A 23,561-nucleotide genomic window follows, 5' to 3' on the forward strand; every position below is an offset into this window, starting at 1 on the left:
TTTTTATCACTTGTTTCCAGGTTCTTAGGTCTTGCAGCCATTTGTATTTTCTCGACCAGTACCTCTGGCAATGTAAGGTGTTCTAACACAGCACAGCCTTTTTTCCTTTTTTTTTTTTTTTTGAGACAGAGTCTTGCTCTGTCACCAAGGCGGAGTGCAGTGGCAAGATCACAGCTCACCACAGCCTCGATCTCCCAGGCTCAAGTGATCCTCCCACATCAGCCTCCTGAAAAGCTGGGACCACAGGTGTATGCAACCACACCCAGTTAATTGTTTGTTTGTTTCTGTAGAGACACGGTTTCATTATGTTGCCCAGCCTGGCCTTGAACTCCCGGGCTCGAGTGAACTGCCTGCCTCGGCCTCCCAAAGTTCTGGGACTACAGTGAGCCACTGTGCTGGCCTACACAGCACAGCTTTTTTTTTTTTTTTTTTTTTTTTTTTTTTTTTTTTTGAGACGGAGTCTCGCTCTGTCGCCCAGGCTGGAGTGCAGTGGCCGGATCTCAGCTCACTGCAAGCTCCGCCTCCCGGGTTTACGCCATTCTCCTGCCTCAGCCTCCCGAGTAGCTGGGACTACAGGCGCCCGCCACCTCGCCCGGCTAATTTTTTGTATTTTTTTAGTAGAGACGGTGTTTCATCATGTTAGCCAGGATGGTCTCGATCTCCTGACCTCGTGATCCGCCCGTCTCGGCCTCCCAAAGTGCTGGGATTACAGGCTTGAGCCACCGCGCCCGGACACAGCACAGCTTTTAAAGACACAACACCCTTTGGTAAATTTCCCTCCTCAATGGCAGGTTTCTTGAAGAAATGGTTTCTGATACACCTTTGCAGTCTCATCCTCAAGACTAATAAATATCAAGTGAACAACAGAATGGAAGGATAGAATAAAGTGAAGGCAGAAAAGGAGAAAGAGAGGAGGGAGGAAATACCAGTCACTAAAGAAAGTGCTGCTGTCCAGGAGTTTAAGATCAGCCTGGACAAGATGGTGAGACCACATCTGTACAAAAAAAAATTTTTTAAGTTAGCTGGGCCTGGTGGCACGCATCTGTAGTCTAAGCTACTCAGGAGGTTGAGGTGAGAGGGTCGTTTGAGCCCAGGTATTTGAGGTGGCAGTGAGCTATGACTGTGCCTGCACTCCAGCCTGGGCAACAAAGAGAGACCCTGTCTCTAAAAAATAAAAATTAAAAAAAAAGTGCTGCTCTGTGACAGTTTTCATCAAGAAAATATTTTCTAAGTTCATCCCAGAATTCCCTGTTGGAAAAACCAAAGAGCTAGGAAAAGGACGACACTGGTAAAAAGCAGATTTCTACAAATTGGAATTACTGGTTCTAATCCCTGGCAGGAAGAGAAGGGGTCAATGTTAACCCAAGGCATAAAAATCCACTTAGAGATGTAAGGAATGGGTAATTGGCAGCCCAGTGATCACACCTTGACTCCACTGAACCTTTTTGGGTACAGAATGTTCTAGCAAATCCCACAGTCAAGGAGTGAGTGATGAGGACAGGATCCAGGTACAGGCCTGTGCCAGGCATAAAGAAAAATCAATACTGTCTGAATGCTTGCCGTCATTTTATAGATGGGGGTTTGCCAGGGCAGCCCTCCAAAAATCTATTTTATTTCCTCCTAGCCTGTATGCCTACCACTTAGATGGCTCCTCCCAAGCTTCCCACAGACAAGACTCTGGCAGATTCTTCCGTGGGACACTTGCACCCTCCTGCACCCCGGAGATGTGCTGTGTTCACATAGTGTCAACCATGTTCGCATACCTGTTTATGCCAGTTGCTATTGCTTTGTAATGACATAAGTATTCAAATAGTACACAAACCCATGAAAGCAAGCACAAGAAGAAAGAGCATTTGTTAGTTGTTTCTACAAAAATGAAGTTAATTGCTTTGGAAAGATCCAATAAAGGCAAGCAGCCAAGATTAAAAAAAAAAAAAAAACTACTGGCAAATTAGGTGTGGATGAGACAACTGCAAATGATTAGGGGCAAAAATAATAAAAATCCAGAATCATTCTGGTACTCAGACTGCTTTGCAAATGTCTTTAAATTCTCACTGCACTTTAAAGAAACCCAAATGGAAACCTCAGATAATGCGTATGGGTATGGTTTGTGCAAGAAAGACAATCAGGGGTTCATGAGCAAAGAAAGGCCCATGGCCCCAAATCAAAAAACTGGTGAATGGATGTACATGTGTTTTAAGTTAAAAGCAAACTGTTGAAGGTGTGTGTGTGTCATTTGTTTGATTTCCATGCTTCACCCTACTTTTGTAATTAACTAGCTAACCATCCTGGTCAGGAAAGAGAAAATTTCAACCTTATCTATTGTACATAAAAGGCAGTAATTAATCTATTCATTTACTCTTCAACAAATATTTATTAAGCATCAACCAAGTAGTAGTTTAGATGTAAGTTACACAAATTCTGGCCTGCCTTATTAATACCATGAAGTTTAATACTTGTGATCCAGGCCTGGCCTTCCTTCCCTTTGCTCCTCTTCCCCTCCTCCTCCTCCTCCTTCTCCTTCCCTCTTCTTCCTCCACTCCCTCCTCCCCATCCTCTTTCTCCCCATTTCCTGATCACTAGCACAGAGACACTGATTGACTCCATGACCCCACACAATTATCACATAGTTCTTTACCCCTGAGGGAAATTTCAGTTTTCAATGATCAATTGTACCTGAAATATCACTACTTGGGACATTCTCTTTCTCACACATACAAACACGTTTTTTGAACCCCTTTCTTCCTTTCTGTACTCAGGATCTTTTTCAATTACCCCTAAGAACAGCCACCTTTCTCTTTCTCATTTCCTCAACTCTTTTGGTTGTATTTCTAAGTGCAGTAGCTGACAGGCATTAAAGTAATAATACTTTACTGAAGTATGTATCAAGGAAAAGAAAAACTTTAAGTTTCAGAAGACTAAAACCAGACACTTGACCTAGGGCCATCAACCTGTAAAACCCTTAAAATAATCCAGAAGTCTCCCTCATAAGATCTATAAAAATCACCTTCTAACTCTGTAATCACTCTCATTACATCTGTAATTCTTCAAAAACTACTGTTCAAAATAAAAATCACCAAAATCAATTTTATTTCCTGCCAATTTCACTACTTGTTTGGCATTTGATAGTTCTGTTTTTTTCTTCACTTTCACTTGAAACAGAAAATATGTCAACCCTACGAAAGCACTCCTTGAAGTAAAGGAAGAGCATCCGGTCAAGCAGACTGGCTCCAGAGATTTTGTTGGACAAGTCAGGTAGCCATCAGCATTTATTGTACTGTTCTAGGGACAAAATTGTGTTTCCCTCCTATCACTCACTGAACAAACAAATAAAGACGTAATTGTGCATCCAAAAAAAAAAGGTGCATAAATTGGAACAAGTCTTTAAGAAACATAAATAATTCTATATCATTTAGTGCCATTTCCTTTCTAATTTTTAACAGATGACAAACATTCCTAAACTAGGGTTAGCCTACCCTTTGGTCCACATGGACTTTAATTGCCCTGAATTTTGCATGGCATCCAGAACTTGTCCAAGATTCAGTGATAATCCCCAACCAGAACCATCGAGAGTTAAAATCTTAGTGCCTCTTCTGCTACTAGGTTTAACTGTGATTCTTTTTATTACTACACACTCTGAACAAGGCAGAGATACTCTTGAGATGTTAATGCCCAGGATTCTCTGTCTCCTTCAATGAGAAGGAAGCTGGTTTTCTATTTCTCTGTGGCTTGGCAAAAATTGCGGAGGGATTTTTAAATGAAATCTCTGTGTATCAGAGTTGTGACTCCCCTTAAATGTTCTTTCAGGGATTTTCTCGGCAGCTAATTCCTAATTTTAACCTGTTTTCTCTTTAGGTAGAGAAATTCTCCAGCTTTTCCAATTGATCTTTATGCATTTAGTTGCCTTGATAAATATTAAAAATCCCTTAACATGTGTGTACGTGTGTGTGTGCTTCCCATCTACCACTTTTGTCAAAGACCTTTCACTCTTAAAGTAATCATAGCCCTTTTCCCCATAACATTCTGAAAAGCATTTAATCAAAAGACACTCTAGTTTTGCTTCTTTTTCTCTTAAAAATATATTTACATGGCCCTAAAAACACGGATGCAAAATGGTCGGTGTGCACCTGGTTTATGAAGAAGGGAGTTTGACGGAAATCTCAAGCTGAGATCTCCTAAAGAATCAGCCATCCTCGTAATTCACATTTTCTTTCTCTAGTACTGACAGCAGAATTCTTGGCAAAATGTCCTGCTGAGAAGCCCTGTTCAAACAATTCCTGCAGCAGGACTCTCGTGCTGGAGGCCTGTCAAGGCTTCCAGAGTGCCACCACAAGGGTAGCATCTAGCTTTCAACTACTCCCATCCTGCTAATTTCTCTTTTGTGGGCAATTTCCTTGAAATAATGCACAGTTTAGAGGTGAGTTCCCCAGGCCTCCCGCAAAGGGAGATGACCTCCATACCACACACCCTGCTCAGATCATTACAGGAGGCTAACTGTTTGCAGGGGCATTAATTAAAATTCCAGGACATAGCTATTCATACTTGGGAGGCAGAGGTGGAGGATCGCTTGAGCCCAGAAGTTCAAGGTTACAGTGAGCTATGATTGCACCACTGTACTCCAGCCTGGGTGACAAGCAAAATCCTGTCTCTTTAAAAACAAAAAAGAAAGAAGAAAGAAAGAAAGAAAGAAAGAGAAAGAAGAAAGAAAGAAAGAAAGAAGAAGAAAGAAAGAAAGAAAGAAAGAAAGAAAAAAGAAAGAAAGAAGGAAAGAAGGAAGAAGGAAAGAAGGAAAGAAGAAAGAAGAAAGAAGGAAAGAAGGAAAGAAGGAAAGAAGGAAAGAAGGAAGGAAGGAAGAAGGAAGGAAGGAGGAAGGAGGGAGGGAGGGAAGGAAGGAAGGAGGGAAGGAAGGAAGGAGGGAAGGAAGGAAGGAGGGAGGGAAAGAAAAAAACAAAACAATCCAAGACATTAAGAAAAAACTTTGCAAAAGGGACTTCCTCCCAAGAAACTCCCTGCCTGTGCAGCCTGGGTGGCCACATTTTTGAGGGTCCTCAAGCACTTTAGGTCTTTTTGATGACAGCCAGACTTACACGAGCTTAGCACGTGGTGAACCTACCTTTCATAATCTGCTTGCCCTTTTCGAACCAGTTCAATAACCGACTGTGACCTCAACTTCTTTGTCCCACATGGGGTCCTGGTGCTTAAAATGCCGTGGTCCTACAGTGACCCTGTGGGCCAATTGCGTTTCTCACTACCCTGTGGTTTTACAACAGTATTTTGGAACTTCCACAAACTAGATGCATATTTCATGTCTTGAAATATCTTTTAAACTCTTTTTTAAACTATAGTTTTAAATACAAAAAATTAGCCGTGCGAGGTGGCAGTCGCCGTAGTCCCAGCTACTCGGGAGACTGAGGCAAGAGAATGGCGTGAACCCGGGAGGCGGAGCTTGCAGTGAGCCGAGATCGCGCCACTGCACTCCAGCCTGGGCGACAGAGCGAGACTCCGTCTCAAAAAAAAACAAAAAAACAAAAAAAAAACTATAGTTTTAAAAAAGGACACATGCTAATTTGTACTAGATGCCAACTTCTATCCTGAAAAGACCACCAAACATTATGAATATGGGCTGTCCTCCTCACGGCTCAATATCATACGGCCTTCAGAATGAAGCTTTTTCTTTCTTTTCTGACCATATGTGACATGCATGTGAATATGTCATTGACAAAGAGGTTTGCAGTTCTCTGCGGGTATTTGGACTGCAGGCCTACACACGTCTGCTCATGTAAAATTATACAAGCAACTACATACTGAAGCTCACACACATGCACCGTACTCAGTTAAACGCCAGGCATTAGCCCAAGGGCATCCGCTTGGCAAATGCTCTAGCCCTGGTTGGCCAACCACCTGTGGCAGCATCATATATAATATGTTATATATTACAGAGCATTTTACTTTCTGTTGTAAGTTCTAGGCATTTGGGATTAATGTACAGTTATGAAAAAAAGACTACAAGATATTGTAATGATTCAACTTTGAAACAAAACTTTCTTCCTTCCCCCATTCCAGATTCTCAATCAATTCATTTAAATAGTATCCTAAAATAGTAAGATGAGCTTCATCACAGAATTGTTACCAACTGCAAGTACTTACCTGTATGGGCTGGATTTTCTTAATGTATGCAGCTAAAACAGCTGCGAAATAAACTAGATGCCAGGGCAGATATTTAAGCTGCCAACCATAAATCCTGATTTCAAATGTTGGTATTTATCAAAATTAATGCATTGATCTCATAATGTATAAATATTATAAATTTAAACTTATAAAGTACATTTATATTAATAAAATACTGTCATTGTCTATTTTATATATTGAGATTTTGCATAGGATTTTGATGGAGGAATTTTTAAAAGGCTCTGTCAACCTTTTTAAAAAGTTTGAAAACAACCTCAATAACATGGACTACAGTTCCAATGCTCAGAGCCCTTATTCTAATTCTGCACATAAAGGAAGGCAACAGTCATGATGAAAGCTCTCTGAGCATTAGTTTTCTGATCTACACAAAAGGGATAATAGTACTAACTCAACTTGTCACGCATGGTTGATATGAAGATTGAATTTTAAAATGCAAGTGAAAGTCAAAAATGTTTTGCACATAAGGGACAAGAGGGAGCATCATTTTAAAATACCAGATTCAATCAAAATCTATGGTGTTGCAACCAGAGAACAATTTTTTAAAAGTTCTTTAGACAATTCTATTATGCAACCATGGTAAATATACATTGATCTGACCCCGCCTCCAGGGTTCAAGTGATTCTCCTGCCTCAGCCTCCCAAGTAGCTGGAATTACAGGTGCCCACCGCCATGCCCAGCTAATTTTGTATTTTTAATAGAGATGGGGTTTCACCACATTGGCTAGACTGGTCTTGAACTCCTGACCTCAGGTGATCCACCCGCCTCAGTCTCCCAAAATGCTGGGATTACAGGTGTGAGCCACCACGCCCGGCCTAGAAAAAATTTCTTGAAGCCTAGAGAAGGTCTCCCAGAAGGCAGTAGATTGACTTCAACCCCAAGCCATTCAGCATAGCACACAACTCCCAAGGCCCTTCTGAATAGCAAACTTTGACACATGTCGACGTATTATATCAAAAATATCGGTCAGCTTCAGACCATAAAGGTCACTTACTTTAAGAAACAACATAGTACAATGCAAATACCAAATTTCGTATTCTCCTATTTCTTTAAAAAAAGGTTCTTCACTTACCTGAGAGACCCCATGAAATGGAAAACCATGATGCTGAGGGTCCAGGCAAAAGCAAGGGCTCTTCAGAGACGTTACCAATTTTCTGCAATTGGGAGTGGCGTTCAAGTCCTACAGAAATGAACAATGTTATTTTTAGCAACATTTACTTAGGAAGATTCTAGAAGCATAACTGGGTCAGCAAAACCAGAAATGAGCAAATGGAAGATACTAAAACAAAAGTGCCCAGTTATGGTTACCAGGATTTCCCAACTGAAATCCAATTATATATGAACATGAGGTAACAAGTTTACAAGACAACCAGCACAGTGCCTGACCCACAGAAGATGTTCAGTACATTACTATCAGAGCGATCACCTCAGACTCTGAGCTAATAGGGGAGCTGGTGCTAGGCACACTAGTGCTGGAAATCCAGCCCCATCTATTACAAGCTATTTGACCATAGATGTCATGTCACATTCATGTGTCTTGGTGTCCCTATCTGTGCAAGTTGAGTAAAACTATTGCCTAACAACAAAAAGAAATAAAGTACTCACACATGCTACAATGGGGATGAACCTTGAAAACATTATGTTAAGTGAAAAGAGCCAGATACAAAAATAGCATGCATTATATGATTCCATTTATAGGTAATACCGAGAATAGGCAAATCTATAGGGACAGAAAGTAGATTCGTGGTTGCCAGGGATTGGGGGTTGGAGGAGTTCATGGGAGGGTACAATGTTTCTTCCTGGAGTAACAAATATGTTCCAAAATTAGATTGTGGTGATGGTTGTACAACCCTGTAAATATATTAAAAACCACTGAATTGTACACAAAATTGTGAAACGTATGGGAAACGAATTATATCTCAATAAAACTTATTTAAAAGATACTGTCTAAAGAATTCCTGCAGGTTGTTGTAAAGATTAAATGAAGGGATACATGTGACATGCTTAGACAGTGGCTGGGACAGGGTCACTCTCAGTAAATAGTAGCTCTGATGATGCTGAGAGTTTGGATACTCGTCCTCTTCCAATCTCATGCTGAAAACTGATTTCCAGTATTAGAGGTGGGGCCCATTGGAGGTGTTTGGTCATGCAGGTGGGTCCCTCATGAATGCCCTGATGCCCTCCTTGTGGTAATGAGTGAGTTCTCGCTCTATGAGGGTGAGATCTGACTGTTTAAAAGAGCCTAAAAAGAGTGTGGCACCTCCTCCCTTCTCTCTCGCTCCCTCTCTTGCCATGTGACACACTGACTGTCCTTCCTCCTCCACCATGATTGAAAGCTTCCGGAGGTCCTCACCAGAAGCCGATGCCAGCCAGCACCATGCTTCTTGTACAGCCTGCAGAACTGGGAGCCAAATAAACCTTTCTATAAATTACCCAGTCTTAAGCATTCCTTTATAGCAACACAAAATGAACTAATACAGTGATGCAAGAAGAGGTCAAGCAACACTTAAAATATGTTGTCACAGTGAAAACAGGGAGGTAAAACCTCTTGCCCACAAATACTACTTCATTCAGAAGCCCTCACTAAACAAAATTTCTAAAAATTGTCAAGAGAGCCAATAGTTTCAAAGGCAAGTTATAAACAGCACCAGAAAGCCCAGGATGGGCAGATTGGTTGCAATGTAATAAAACTTGAGAATAAAAGAGAGCATGGTCCAGTCTCCTCTCCTGCTGCATCTCCTTGAAGGGAAAGACAAATGAAGCAAGGTTCCAAGGTGGGCCAGGGATCCTTTCTAATAAAGGCAGAGTTCTCTAAGATCATTATTTTCTTGTTTCTTCCAGGGACTTCAGACTTTCTTTTCACCAGAAAAGGCGGGTGGGAAGATAAATGACAAGGATTTATGAAAAGATAGTCATGAGAACCAGACAATTCCATTCTCAAGGGAAAAGAATCAAGATTTTAAGTTACCACAGGCCCTTTCTGGGGATTATTAAGAAAGGAAAGCCTCTTAACTGTAATCATCCCTAATTAGCCATCAGCAACTCATGAAATTACTCCTGGTATTGAAGACCCTTAAATTCTTGGCTCTCAGCCAGAAATTACGCTGAGATTCACCAGGAAGAAGGCCAACAAGTGCAAATTGGAACAGTTAAAATGCTTTTGAATCGAAGGTACGGTCTTCTTGCTCTTGGCTGCAGAACAGGTCTGCACCAAGTCAGGGGATTTAACTTGGAAGTAAAATGAAGTCTTTGCCAAGTCCCTGATAACCATCAACTAATCAGTAAGTATTTATTCAATAGGTGGTAGGCTCAGGTCCTCTCCAGTGCTGTGGGAATGGTTCGGGAGATGGACTGTGGGGAAAATGATGGTGTTATCATCCAGAACAACACAGGGTAAACTGTTCATTCAGATCCTAAGTACAACTCAGACTAGCACAAGAAGAAGAATGGCTGTAGAGGGATGGTCTGGCATAAGCAAGGTAGATGGGACTTAAATTCAAGCCTTAGCCTAATAAGTTAATACATGAACTATCTAGAGCTGTTGGTAAGTGTGCACACTGTAACTGGAAAGAAATGGGTATTAGGTCAGCATTCACATTTATTAACCAGCTGACTTTTGGCAATTAACCTTTCTTCATCTGTAAAATGCCGGGGGCATACTGTTTGTAACTACCTCATAGGATTGTTGTATTAAATATTTGTCTAGACTGTATGGCCTAGGTGCTGAAACACACACATACACATCAAGAAATTACAGCCTCGATGCTGGAGAACTACACTCTTTAAACAAACTAAACCATAAATAAGTATAAAAATAAAATTGCAGTAAAAGCCATCAAAGTCCAAGGTGCCTCAGAAAGTGCCCTGGGCAGTGATCAGGGAAGATCCCTCTGAGGCAGTGGCCTCTATGTGGGGGCTTGAGGGGTGAGTAGGAGTTGGCCTTGTGGAGAGGGGAGAGAAGCATCCCAGGAGAGGGAGGCTCTTGTGAGGAGTGGGAGGAAAAAGGAAGCAATGTGGCAGAAGAAAGTGGGAAGAGCTGACTGTCTACTGGGCAGTCAAGTCCCCAGAACACAGTAAGTGAATGGTTGAGGAGACAAGAGAAAGAGAGGTGTCAAAGACAACTCCCTCTAGATTTCTGGGGGACAGAAGGAGCAAATGAAGATTTTGTGGTTGACATGGTTTGGTTCTGTGTCTCCACCTAAATCTTATCTCGAATTGTAATCCCTATTACCCCCAAATGCCAAGGGAGGGACCAGGTGGGAAGTGACTGGATCATGGGGGCAATTTCCCCCATGCTGTTCTTGTGATAGGGAGTGAGGGCCCACAAGATCTGATGGTTTTATAAGGTAGTTTTCCCTGCTCTTGCTTGTTCTCTCTCACCTGCCGCCATGTAATATGTGCCTGCTTCCCCTTCCACCATGATTGTAAGTTTCCTGAGGCCTCCCCAGCAATGCAGAACTATGAGTCAATTAAATTTCCTTTACTTATAAATGACCCAGTCTTGGGTAGATCTTTACAGCAGTGTGAGAACAGACTGATACAGTGGTTATGTCAGGAAAGGAAGGGCAATATAGAAGGAAGAAGGTTTTGGGAAGAGCAGTTGTCTCCAGAGTGGGGAGACTGCCTGAACAGATCTGATGAGATGTCACCCGGAAAAACATCTGAAATTATTAAAACCTTTGAAAACAGATTTGCAACCTTACCGTTGATAGTAACAAAATAAACAACCAGACAAATATTGAAGGTGTATGCTCAAACATTTTTTTACTGAGGCAAAAATTTTTATAATCAGTGCAATCAGAAAAAAAAAAAATTGGAGGCCACTGCTCTAGTATGTTTTTGGACCAACTTCTTATCAGATTTGATTTGTCACTTCTCCCTCAGGATACGGCTGATGAGTTTGCACTGGCAGTTTCCAGCTCTGCCATTCTTCTTGACTCTCACTTGAGCTTCTGTGATTAGTATTGTGTTAAATCAGCCCTGCTTTTCAAACTGGGGGTCACCACTCATGAGTTTGCCATGAAATTAATTTCTTGGGTCACAAACAGCATTCTTTTTTTTTTTTTTTTTTTTTTTGAGATGGAGTCTCGCTCTGTCGCCCGGGCTGGAGGGCAGTGGCCGGATCTCAGCTCAACTGCAAGCTCCGCCTCCCGGGTTCCCGCCATTCTCCTGCCTCAGCCTCCCGAGTAGCTGGGACTACAGGCGCCCACCACCTTGCCAGGCTAGTTTTTTGATTTTTTTAGTAGAGACGGGGTTTCACCGTGTTAGCCAGGATGGTCTCGATATCCGACCTCGTGATCCACCCGTCTCGGCCTCCCAAAGTGCTGGGATTACAGGCTTGAGCCACCGCGCCCAGCATTTCTTAATAAGTAAAAAAGAATGAAAGATAAGAGAAAAAAAATACCTGCACTCATCACGCATAATAAGGATAAGTATTTCTTACTGTGGCTCCCAGCCAGAAAAGTTTAAAAGTCCTCATTCTGGAAGACCAGAGGGCAGCGGAGGACTAGAACTGTGATTGTGGGGAATTAAACCTAGAAGCCGAGGCAAAGCCAAACGTTATCTCAGGCCCTGAAAGGTGGCGCCCGGCCAATGTTGACAAGATGGGCAAGAAAGAGCCATTATAGGTTGTGGAGTAGGGAGGGACCTGGAAAGAGTGAGGGTTCCCAAATATCCGTCTGGCAAGGGTGCACCGAGAGGGCTGAGCACACGTGCTGTCTGCAGAGCTCTGTCCGCCTTTTGAGGTTTGCTCCTGTTGATTTATAACCTTTCTTGACAGTGAACAAAAAATCTAACAATCTCGTTTCTGTTAGAACATATGCTCCTTGGGGCATGGAGGCCCCACCTTCTCTGCCTTCCACAATGATCCTACAGGAAGCTTGAATGAGTCACCCAATTTGGTTCAGGCCAAAGTGGCCGTCCCCACACACCAGGGGGAGGCACAACAGGCCCAAGGCTCAGGACAGCGGGGTCAGACAGAGGGCCAGGATCATCAAACTAAGGGTGGAAAAGGGTTCCCTGACCCGAAAGGAGGCCATGCTGCCTGATCTGTGACACCATTCTGCCACCCCTTACACACAGGCTCACCTCTGAGTATCCTTTCTGCCCTTTCACCTCAGGGCCTGACCAGAACTCCTGGAGGACCCCCTCCTGGAGGAACCCATGCCTCAGAAGACAAGGATCTGCTCAGTCTCTCAAGTCGGGGTTCAGGAAGGCCTCACTGCAGGCACCAGTTCCACCTTCCTCCCTCCTTCCCTCCTACACACGCTGCCCTCTGGAACTCCCACAGTGTAAAGCAACTACTCAAACAAAAGCACTCATCCCTGGGGAGGGGAAGTGACTCACTGGCAAGGAATGAGGACCAGAGATGTTAGAAGGAAGTAGCTCCAGACCCCAAATCCAACACCCAGTCACATGTGGTGAGGACAAGTTCTCAGAACCTGCCTGTTTCCCAGGAAAGCTGTCCCTGAAGGTCCTGACAGGACAAGACAGGAGCCTCCACCACTGGAGCCTTGTCCTGTCTGTACCAACATCACCAACACACACTCCTCTCCTGCCAACATTTACGCAAACTCTCCTCACGCAACCTTGACCTTCTGTCTGCAGCGCCCTTACCGTCCCCAGTCTGACATTCTAGGCATGGTGGATAAAAGCACTTTTTTCTTGCATGATGAGAAAAGAGTCGGGAATTGGCTTTTACTGGATCATCCCATCTGAGATGGGACGTTAAGTCATGCTATACAATCCTCACAGCAAACCGAGGCCACAGAGTGGGTCCAGGGTAGCTCAGGCACAGGGAACCAGCACCTGGATAAGTAACGGGGTTTGAAGAAAGATGATTGGTTGAGTGGACAGGAAAGCTTCTGGAGTCTTAAAAAAAAAAAAAAAAAAAGCTAAACTAAAACAAAAAACCAAGGGACTTGTGTGTTTGGGGAATGAACGAACCCCATAGTGGAGAAAGAGCCCAGTGTGTATGACGGAGGACAGGACCAGGGATCCAACAAGGCCCTTGGAGCCAACAGGGGAGGAGGAGAAGGGGCAAAGCATGGAGGTGGAAGCCAAGGAAGGCATTGGGAGGAGGCTGCCCCACACTGCATGGAGGTGGGGGCAGGCCCAGGACAACATATGCAGAGTGTCCCCTCCACCCCGACCTGAGAAAACTCAGTACACTGGAGAAAGAGCTTTGGCTGGAGAAGGCAGCCAAGAAGAATGGCCCAAAAGCAAGAGGCAGAAAAAGGGATGCCCTTATTTCTTCAAGTTACCCCCTGATTAAATGGAGATTATCCACAGCAAGCGGGAAAAGTGGAGGGAGGCATAGGCTTTAAATCATCCTCATAAACAATATGGTGGGCAGACTTGCTAGCTGACAATGACAGGCACAGGACAGAGTCTAGAAGTTCAAAGAGAGGAGATCATCTTCCTTAATAGATACTAGACATACCTGTTCACACTTGCCCCTCACTGGATGGGAAGCGTCTTAAAGGTAAAGGACTCTTTCAGTCCTCTTTACAAATGCCCTTCCATTAGACTTGATGCCAACACAGGGCGGGCATGCAATCACAGTTGGATGAATGAATGAATGGGTGAATGGGTGAAGAATGAACAGCATGAGTTTCTTATAGACTTTTCCCTCTTAGAAAGCAGGATCTCCATGTGATTTCTCTCTCACTGCTTTTGCCAATGTTCAGCCAATGTCTAGACTGCCCTAGGGAGAGAATGAAGGCGCTGAAGGCGCTAACCCACTGCAGATGCACACTGCCTCTGTGGAGGTCCCACCCTCCCGAGCTCTCTGGTGGCGGTCATCAACTGTCACAGCCCTTTCAGGAAATCCTGTCCCAGGCCAGAGGTATTCAGGGACGCTGACCTTGGAGCCCCAGGCCTGGTCACATTTCCAGCTGCTCCCTGCCTGTGAGGACAGCCAGAGGAATGTTCCCCTAACATGTCCTTGGCTCACAGTCCTTTCTCCTACCACCTCACAGAGGCTGTCCTTTTTGTTCCTGCCATATCCAAACTCAGCTGCAGAACTCATTTCTTCCCATGGAACCCCCACACTGCAGACTGGCTGGCCTGCCCAGAGCAGCGTGAAAACCCACAGAATCTGGATTAGGACTAAACCTTGAGAAGGTCTATTAAAACTCCCTGGCAGCTTTCAAGCAAACACATTACAGCGGGTTTTGTTACTCATTAAGGAAAACACCTTGCTTCTCTATCCTCACCTGGAGAAATTAGGTAATCAGCACAGATTAGTTAAGGATTTCAATGCAAATTGCATCATTTTCATGGTCATTAACATTGGTGTGGTTTATATCTGTTTTCAGTCCTAAAAAAACGTTTCCCAGGTAACTAAAGAAAATATTCAAGGGCAGAAATATCAGGCGGGCAGGATATTTAAAATAAATGAGCCATTTGTTCCTGCTTCTGTATAAAGTTGCTTTTTCAATTTCAGATGACGTGATACTGCAGATCAAAGTGGGGAAAAACCTTTGGAGTAAGAGCACTTTTCTTCCCCAGATATGACTGACTTCGTTGCTTGATTTACAGCACTTGATTAACCTGGTTAAATGTCTTTGCTTCTGTGCAAGTCTCAGATGCAGAACTAGGGATCGTCACAGCGTATCATTATGATTTGGGCTTGTCTTTCCTCCCTCACAACAAAGGACCTCTTCCTCAAATACTTACTTGTTATAGTTCTGGTGTCTAGAACAGCACCTGGGGTGCAGTAGGTGTTCCCAGTGACAGAAAGGCCTTCCACTCAAACTCAGGTGGGGGCTTTCTCTTCCATGCAGGATTGTGCTGCCTGTCTGAGGCACCACTGCCCAGCCCAGGATCCAAACAGCAACTCCATTCTTCTGCTAACTGTTTCTGAAATTAACATGACATTCTCCCACTCCTAAAGACCACAACACCCAAATAAACAGCAGTGATGAGATGCAGGCCACCTTACCTAGGAATCAAAGACACCTAGACACACTCCAACCTTCCCCCTTCTCAGACTCAACCTCTCCCCAGCATCCGCTGCCAAGAGCAGTTTATAATCCCTGGGTCATAGTTACCAAAGAAAAAAAACATCAGACTACCATGGCTGAGCTCTGCATGGGAGCTGCAGCTTTTCTGATGTGCTGCCCTTTCTCCAAGATGATGATCCATCTCATTCCAAAAACCAATATTCTTCAGCTGCCTTGGCCAAAAGCAGGTGGCCAGGGGAGAAAAAGGCAGCTGGGGGCTCAGGCCTTCCTCCCTGCTTTCCAATACAAGGCCTCAGTCCTACTATCTACAAATGGCCTCTTACCACTCTGGTGAGCACCTGTGTACATCTGTGCATGAGCATACACACACACACACACGTGTTGGGGAAGGAAGGTGTAACAAAGGCACTAACACTAAAAGAATAAACACAGTAAATACCAAATTCATTCACAAGGTGAGGATTCAGGGCTGAAACACAGCCAATGAGGTATTCTTTTGGAAAAAAAATCTGTCTATAAAATTTATTAAGGAAATCTATTTATTAAGGAAAGTTCGAAACTACAGAAAAATATAAAGAGGAAAACCAAAATTACTCATTGTAATTGTATTACCTAATAATCCAAGTTACTCACCATTAAACCTTTTGATGTTCTTATTTATTTTTTCTATGCGTAATGCTTATATGTATTATCTGCATATTTTACATATACTATTTCTACAAAACAAAATCACACATGTAGTTTTGGATTCTATTTTTACCTTACATCCTAAGCATCTCATTAGTAATATTCAAAATCATTTCTAATCGCTGCAAAATAATCCACCCTATGAATGCCTGGATAACACACCTAATAATGTTCCCTTATTGTTGGAATATATGATGAACATCTTTGTATAAAATCCCTTATTTGCTACTCTTCCTTGTTCCTTAGGATAAATTCCTAAAAAATGAAATCGTTAAGCCAAAAAGTATGACTAAGGTCCTTCACGATGAATCCTTTTCAAAAAGAATTGTATCAACCTAGAATCTCTCATGTAGTGTATGAAATAAACACATTTGCCAATAATGCTATGATTGTAATCTCTCCTAAATTGATAAGTAATTAGTTAGGGCAGGGTAACTCTGCCACAAACCCCCTCAAAATGTCAATGGCTTAACACAATAAAAGGATTTTTGCTCAAGTCACTATCTGATGCAGGTTGTCAAGAACATTCTACTTCACACAGTCATGCAGGCATCCAGGGACCCTTTTTCCATCGAGTGATTCCACCATCGTCTAGGGCCTCATCGTCTTCACCTGGGTTCTTTCCAGCCAGTGACCAAACAAAGGGAAAGAGAAGGCATAGAGGACTGAGCTAGCAGCTTCACTAAGGCAGCTTAAATCACTGTGCCTGGTATTCCATTACCCAGTTTAGTCATATGGCAGTATACCTACCTGGAAAGGATTGTGGGAAACACAGTCTATCTCTATTTCCAGGAGGAAATCTTCTGGTGAACAACTAGCCAACGTTTGTCACAATAGGGAAAAAATTGGTAAAAATCATTTTAACATGTACTCCTTTGATTATTGCTAAAGTTGGAATCGATTTTCATTTTTATTAGCCATGTACACTGTCTCTTCTGTGAATTTTTTACAACCTCCTTTGCGCATTTTTCTGTAGGGCTCATAATGTTTGAAATGATTTTTTTTCTTTTCTTTTTTTTTTTTGAGATGGAGTCTTGCTCTGTCGCCCAGACTGGAGTGCAGTGGCGCAATCGCGGCTCACTGCAACCTCCACCTCCTGAGTTCGTGCCATTCTCCTGTGTCAGCCTCCTGATTAGCTGGGACTACAGGCGTGTGCCACCACGCCTGGTTGATTTTTTGTATTTTTTTTTAGTAGAGACAGGGTTTCATATGTTAGCCAGGATGGTCTCAATCTCCTGACCTTGTGATCCACCCGCCTCGGCCTCCCAATGTGCTGGGATTATAGGCATGAGCCATCGTGCCCAGCCATGTTTTGAAATGATTTTTAAGAGCTCTTTCTTCATTAAGGTTGTTAGCCCTTATTTTGTCAAGTTAGGACCTTGTTTTCATTTGCTTTTCATCTTCTAATTTTATTTATGATTATTAAATAGATACATTTTTATTTAATGTATTCAAATCAATCATTTCCACTGTGATTTTCTGTTGGATATCTCATCACAAGGCAAACCTACACATACAAAAAACTAGGCAATTCTAATCCAACTCCCCAATGTCATTATTTTGTCATCATGATTCAAAGATGAATAAACTGATAGGTAAAGAAACCACATGACTGGTACAAGGTATCACAGCTACTTAGAGTCAAAGCTAGGACTAAAGATTTTAAAAGTTAACATTTATTGCCCGGGCACAGTGGCTCAGGCCTGTAATCCCAGCACTTTGGGAGGCCGAGGCGGGTGGATCACCAAGTCAGGAGACAAAGACCATCCTGGCTAACACGGTGAAACCCCGTCTCTACTAAAAAGACAAAACATTAGCCGGGCGTGGTGGCCGCGCCTGTAGTCCCAGCTACTCAGGAGGCTGAGGCAGGAAAATGGTGTGAACCCGGGAGGCGGAGCTTGCAGTGAGCCCTGATTGTGCCACTGCTGTCCAGCCTGGGCAACAGAGCAAGATTCCATGTCAAAAAAAAAAAAAATTAACATTTATTAAGTGTATAATATGTGACAGGCTGTGCTGAATGCTTTTTAAACATTAATTAATTTAAGAGACAACCCTATGAAGCAAGTGTATTTCTATCCCCATTTTACAGAGAAGGAAACTGAGGCTGCAAGCACTGAAACAACAAGCCTACTCAGAGTCACACAGGTAGTAAGTGGCAGCAGCATGATTTGAATGCAAGCTCACCTGATTGTTGGAGTCATGGCTTGTCTTAGCACTAAATTAAACTGTCTCTCAGGGCCGGGCGCAGTGGCTCATGGCTGTAATCCCAGCACTTTGGGAGGCCAAGGTTGAGAATCACTTGAGCTCAGGAGTTCGAGACCAGCCTGGACAACATGGCGAAACTCCATCTCTACAAAGAATACAAAAAATAGCTGGGCATGGTGGCACATGCCTGTGGTCTTAGCTACTCAGGAGGCTGAGGTGGGAGGATCGACTGAGCCGGAGAGCTCAAGGCTGCAATGAACCGAGACTGTGCCACTGCACTCAAGTCTGGTCAACAGAGAAAGACTCTGTCTCAAAAAAATAAAAATAAACTGTCTCTTGAGTCTCCTGACACACTGTATCAAATGCATCTTTTCAGGAGAGTTGCTTGGGTTCACATTTACCTGGTACACAGCATGCAGGCTGCAGCCTGGGCCCCAGCCAGGCAAGATACAGGGTGTGAGGTTGTGAGGTTGTGCTCTGCCCCATTCACTCTGGGACAGCTCTGCCCTTGAGTCCAGGATATTTTCTTAGTGCCCCCATGCATTTGCCCATCCAGAATGCATCCTAACTCAGTGTGCCTCAGCCACTGTAAATCAGCCAACCACACATGCTACCCTTGATGCCTCTGAATATCAAGGGAAAGGATTTGCCTCATCCTGCTCTGCTCCTGAGGCTTGCGCATCGACGTTTGAGTTATGTCATTATTTTTTTAAGCGATAGAAATCTAGTCAATGATTTGTAGCAATCACCACTGTGCAATGTGTGCTGAAAAATTCTGTCTATCCTTTCAGAAGGAGGGAGAAACCTAGCAAATTAGTCTGATTTCCTTGATACAATTCTGTGATGGGCCAGTATGAGGTAAGGCTGAAATCAGGTGCTGTGATTAAAAGATTATGACAATGTGAAAAAGTCAGTCATCACATCAATTAGAAAATGTTTTCAAGGAAACCAAGAGAGATACATCCTTGGAGGTCAAGGGTCACCCAGAGGTCAAGAAGGACTGTAAAGGGCATTTAGGATTAGATAGAATAGGCTGTCACTATCCCCTTTTTCTTGAACGTTGCCATCAATGGCTATGATGCCCTACACACCTGCTCTCTTCCTGTCTCTTTTGTCTTCCTTGTTGGCTCTCCCTGTGACTCAAACCAGAACTAGAAAAATGTCAACAAGAACCAACCCTCACTATCAAAGTGTGTACTCTGGAGAAATACTCTTACACTCCAACCTCTTTATTATGTCAGGCTAAGGTCTCAAAAACCCAACACCTCAAGACCTGCACGCTCATTCAGGCTGCTTCCCTGGTCTTCGAGTTTCCTCCTGCTGCTGATGGCCCAAGGTGAATAAAAGGAGCCATCACCAGCTCATGCCAAGCCCTCCTTCTTCAGCGGTGGCATCACCGTCCTTCCAGGAAATGACTCTCCAAGCTTTCCTGGGCCTCTGGGACACCCTCTCCTGTGTGCCTTGGGCCCACTCTCTTGCCAACTCTCAATTCTTCGTGTGAACTATCTCTCAGATAGCCTCTTTCTTCTCCATGCCATCCTCCACCAGCCTCATCTAAACCATCATCCAGATAACTGCAGTTAATGTTCTCTGATTTCCCTATGCACCTTTGTCAAAAGTCAGATGGGTGTATTTCCAGGTTGTGTATAGTATTCCACTAATCTACGTGCCTTTCCCTCACCAATACAACACTGTCTTCATTGTTATAGCTATGTATGTCTTAAAACCAGGAACACTCATTCCCCCTCCTTTATTCTTCTTTTTCAAGTTTGTTTTCAGAAGTTTGACTATGGTATGTCTTGGTATAACTTTCTTTCTATTTAGGGTTTGCTCAATTTCTTGAAACTCTAAGTTTGGGTCTTATGCTCAATTTGGGAAGTTTTCAACCAGTATTTCATTGAGTAGTTTTTCATCCCACTCTCTTTTTCCTCCTCCTTTGTCTTCAAAGACAAAAATGTTAGATCTTTTGTTATAGCCTTTTTTGTTTTTTTTTTTTTTTGAGGCAGAGTTTCACTCTGTCACCCAGGCCAGACTGCAGTGGCACGATCTTGGCTCACGGCAACCTCTGCCTCCTGAGTTCAAGTGATTCTCCTGCCTTAGCCTCTGAAGTAGCTGGGATTACAGACATGTGCCACCATGCCTGGCTGATTTTTGTATTTTCAGTAGAGACGAGGTTTCACCATGTTGGTCAAGCTGGTCTCAAACTCCTGACCTCAGGTGATCCACCCACCTTGGCCTCCCAAAGTGCTGGGATTACATGTTATAGTCTTACAGGTCCCTGAGACTCTATTCTTTTTCTTTTTTTTTTCCTTTTTTCCCCAGACTATTTTTATCTCTGTTGCTCAGGTTGGGTAAATTTTATCGTTACATCTTCCAATCCACTGGTTCTAAAATTTCCATTTGGGATTAAAGACTTAAATGTAATGCTAGAAGCTGTAAAATTACTAGAAGAAAACATAGGAGAAATACTACAAGACACTGGCCTGGAATAATTGTTTGTATTTAACCCCAAAAGTGCAGGCAAAAATAGACAAATGGGATTACATGAAACTAAAAAGCTTCGGCACAGCAAAAGAAACAACTAATAGCGTAAAGAGACAACCCACAGAATGGGACAAAATATTTGAAAGCCAAACATCCGATAAGGGGTTAATACCCAAAATATATAAGGAACTCAAACAACTCAACAGTAAGAAAATAAAAAACCCAATTAAAAAATGGGCAGAGGACCTGAATAGACATTTCTCAAACAAAGATATGCAAACAGCCCACAGGTATATCAAAAGATCCTCAACATCGCTAAGCTTTAGGGAAATGCAAATTAAAACCACAGTGAGATGTCATCTCACACACACCTGTCAGAATGGTTATTATCAAAAAGACAAAATAAATCAAGTGTTGGTGAGTATGTGGAGAAAAAGAAAATCTCGTATACTATTGGTGGGAGTGTAAATTAGTACAGCCATTATGGAAAATTATATAGAGCTTCCTCAAAAAAACTAAAAGTGGAGTTACCATATGATCCAGCAATCCCACTTCTGGGTATTTACCCAAAAGATTTGAAATCAGTTTGTCAAGAGAGATCTAGAGAGATCTGCACTCCCATGTTCAATGCAGCACTATTCACAATACCCAAGTTATGGAATCAATCTGTGTGTCCATCAACAGATGAACATGGTATACCTATGCATATAATGGGACATTATTCAACCTTAAAAAGGAAGAAAATTCTACATGCTACAACATGGATGAATCTGCAGGACGTTACGCTAAATGAAATAAGCCAGGTACAGAAAGACAAATATCACATGTTTTTACTTATATGTAGAATCTAAAACATCAAACTCACAGAAGCAGAGAGTAGAATGGTGGTTACAGAGGCTGGAGGGTGGGGGGAATAGTGAGGTTATGGTCAAAGAGTAGAGAAACTCAGACAGGAGGAATAAGCCCTTTTTGAGATCTATTGCATAGTGTAGTGAAAATAGTTAATAACAGCATTTTGTACATTTCAAACTTGCTAAGAGTAAATTTCAGATATTCTCACTACAAAAAATAATAAGTATTTGAGGTAAGGAATATGTTAGGTTGATTTCATTATTCCACATTGTATTCATAAATCATAGCATCACTTTGTACCCCATAAGAGAATGCAGTTACAAATGTCAATCTACAATAAAATGTTTTACAATTTTTTTGAAAATAAAATTTCCATTTGCTTCTTCTATTTCTTTGCTGAGACTTCTCATTTATATTTTATTTATTTGTCTCAGGCGTGGTCATAATTGCCCCTTGAAGCATTTTTATGATGGCCACTTCAAAGTCTTTGTCAGATATTCCCACATCTCTGTCAACTCAGTGCTGGCATGAACTGTCTTTTTCATTCAGTGTGAGATCTTCCTAGTTCTCAGTGTGATGAGTGATTTTCCATTGAAACCTGGACATTTTAGGTATTATGGTATGAGGTGCTAGATCTTATTTAAACCTTCCCTTTTCCCTGGCTTCTTCTGACACTGCTCCAGCAAGGAAGGGGGGCCTCTGTCATTATGGCCACGTGGGAATAGAAGGCCAGGTTCCCCACTTGGCCTCCAGTAACACCAGAGAGGAAAAGGGGAGTCATCATTGCTTCTGGGTAGAAGTGGGAGTTCCAGCTCCCCACCAGGTCCCCACTGACATGTCCCTGGCTTGGAGGGGCAGGAGAGTCTCCTGTGGCCTGTGCTGGTACTACAGCAGGAAGGCTCAGAGCGATGCATGACTTCGTTACTGCTGGGTGGTGGCAAGAGTCCTAAGTGTCCACTAGGCCTCCTCTGACCACCCCAGTAGGAATTAAGAATTAGTGTCCTAGAGATGGAAATGGATTGCTGGACATCAAACAAGAAGTTAGTGACAAAGCTGGGGCTCAACGCCCATGCCCTTGGCTACAAGACCATTTGCTTCTAAACGAAACACACAGGAAGAATGCCAGCCCCCTGCCCAACAGAATAATGAAAGATCTCACAAGCCAAAGGACAGCGGCTGCCTCCCTTCACATCCTGCCAGACCCCAGACCAGAAAGCACGTGTGGCTGTGCGCCACCACCCCCTAAACAACACAAACACACGTCTACTTAGGACGAGTCTCCCATCCAACATACACAGCAAAAACATGTTCCCGAGCCAAGAACCACAGCATCACAGTCACCTTTGGGGCTGGTGGTCTTCCATCTGGAGAGGTTCTGGCTTTCCTACTGTTGGAATCTCTGAAACCAAGATACACCCAGGAGCAGCCAGCAGGACCGGCGCCCCCATCCTGACTGCAGAGCTGGGTCTGCATCCAGCTAGAGGCGCCTTCTTCGGACCTGGGGCCTCCCTCTGGCCCTGGCCAGCCAGCCGCGGTCTCAGCACAGCACTGCTTATTCTCCAGTAAGGGAAACCTGGTGACCCAGGAGGGGAAACTCTGCTTTCTAACAGTCTTTGTTTTTGTTTCCATTTAAAAAGGTTAGTGACTTTATTGCATGTGGAAAGAACCAAAGTAACAATTTCAAAGAGGCTCAGCATGTTTTGGATCTGACCAAATATACAGAACTTTCGAGTGAGGAGGAAAGAAAAGGGAAAAGAGGGAGCAAAAGTTTATTCCACATTCATTGTATGCCAGACACAAGCCTTGGTGCTCCGTCCATGCTCTCGCCTGCCTTTCACAATAAAAAAATTCCAGCTAGAATCAAGTTCCAAACTCCAGTCAGCAGGCTGCTGGGAGTCAGGCAGAGCTGCTGGACTCCAGGAGAGTACACAATAATAAACCAGTGTAGGGTATAAAATTTTTTCTTTTCTTCTCTTTTCTCTTTTCTTTTCCTTTCCTTTCCCTTGCCTTCCTTTCTCCTTCCCTTTCCCTTTCCTCTTCTCTTCTCTTCTCTTCTTTTCTCTTTCTGGCTGGGACTCACTCTGTCCTCCAGGTTGGATTGCAGTGGCATGAACATGGCTCACTGCAGCCTCAAAATTCTTGGGCTCAAGCAATCCTCCTACTTTAGCCTCCCATATATGT

The 23,561-nt window shown here is 43.1% G+C and overlaps 1 protein-coding gene across 1 annotated transcript in view; it reads right to left on the reverse strand.

Annotated features, from left to right (window-relative positions):
* The window catches only part of THSD4 (thrombospondin type 1 domain containing 4), a 702,948-nt gene that overhangs the window by 670,058 nt on the left and 9,329 nt on the right, over window positions 1-23,561 (reverse strand). Inside the window, exon 2 of the mRNA XM_033189536.1 lies at window positions 7,259-7,366. Within this exon, the coding sequence (XP_033045427.1) occupies window positions 7,259-7,287 (29 nt within the window). The 5' untranslated portion in view covers window positions 7,288-7,366. The remainder of the gene's footprint in view (window positions 1-7,258; window positions 7,367-23,561) is intronic.

Source organism: Trachypithecus francoisi, unplaced genomic scaffold, assembly GCF_009764315.1.
Source record: "Trachypithecus francoisi isolate TF-2019V2 unplaced genomic scaffold, Tfra_2.0 Lachesis_group3, whole genome shotgun sequence".
NCBI classification, from domain to species: Eukaryota; Metazoa; Chordata; class Mammalia; order Primates; family Cercopithecidae; genus Trachypithecus; species Trachypithecus francoisi.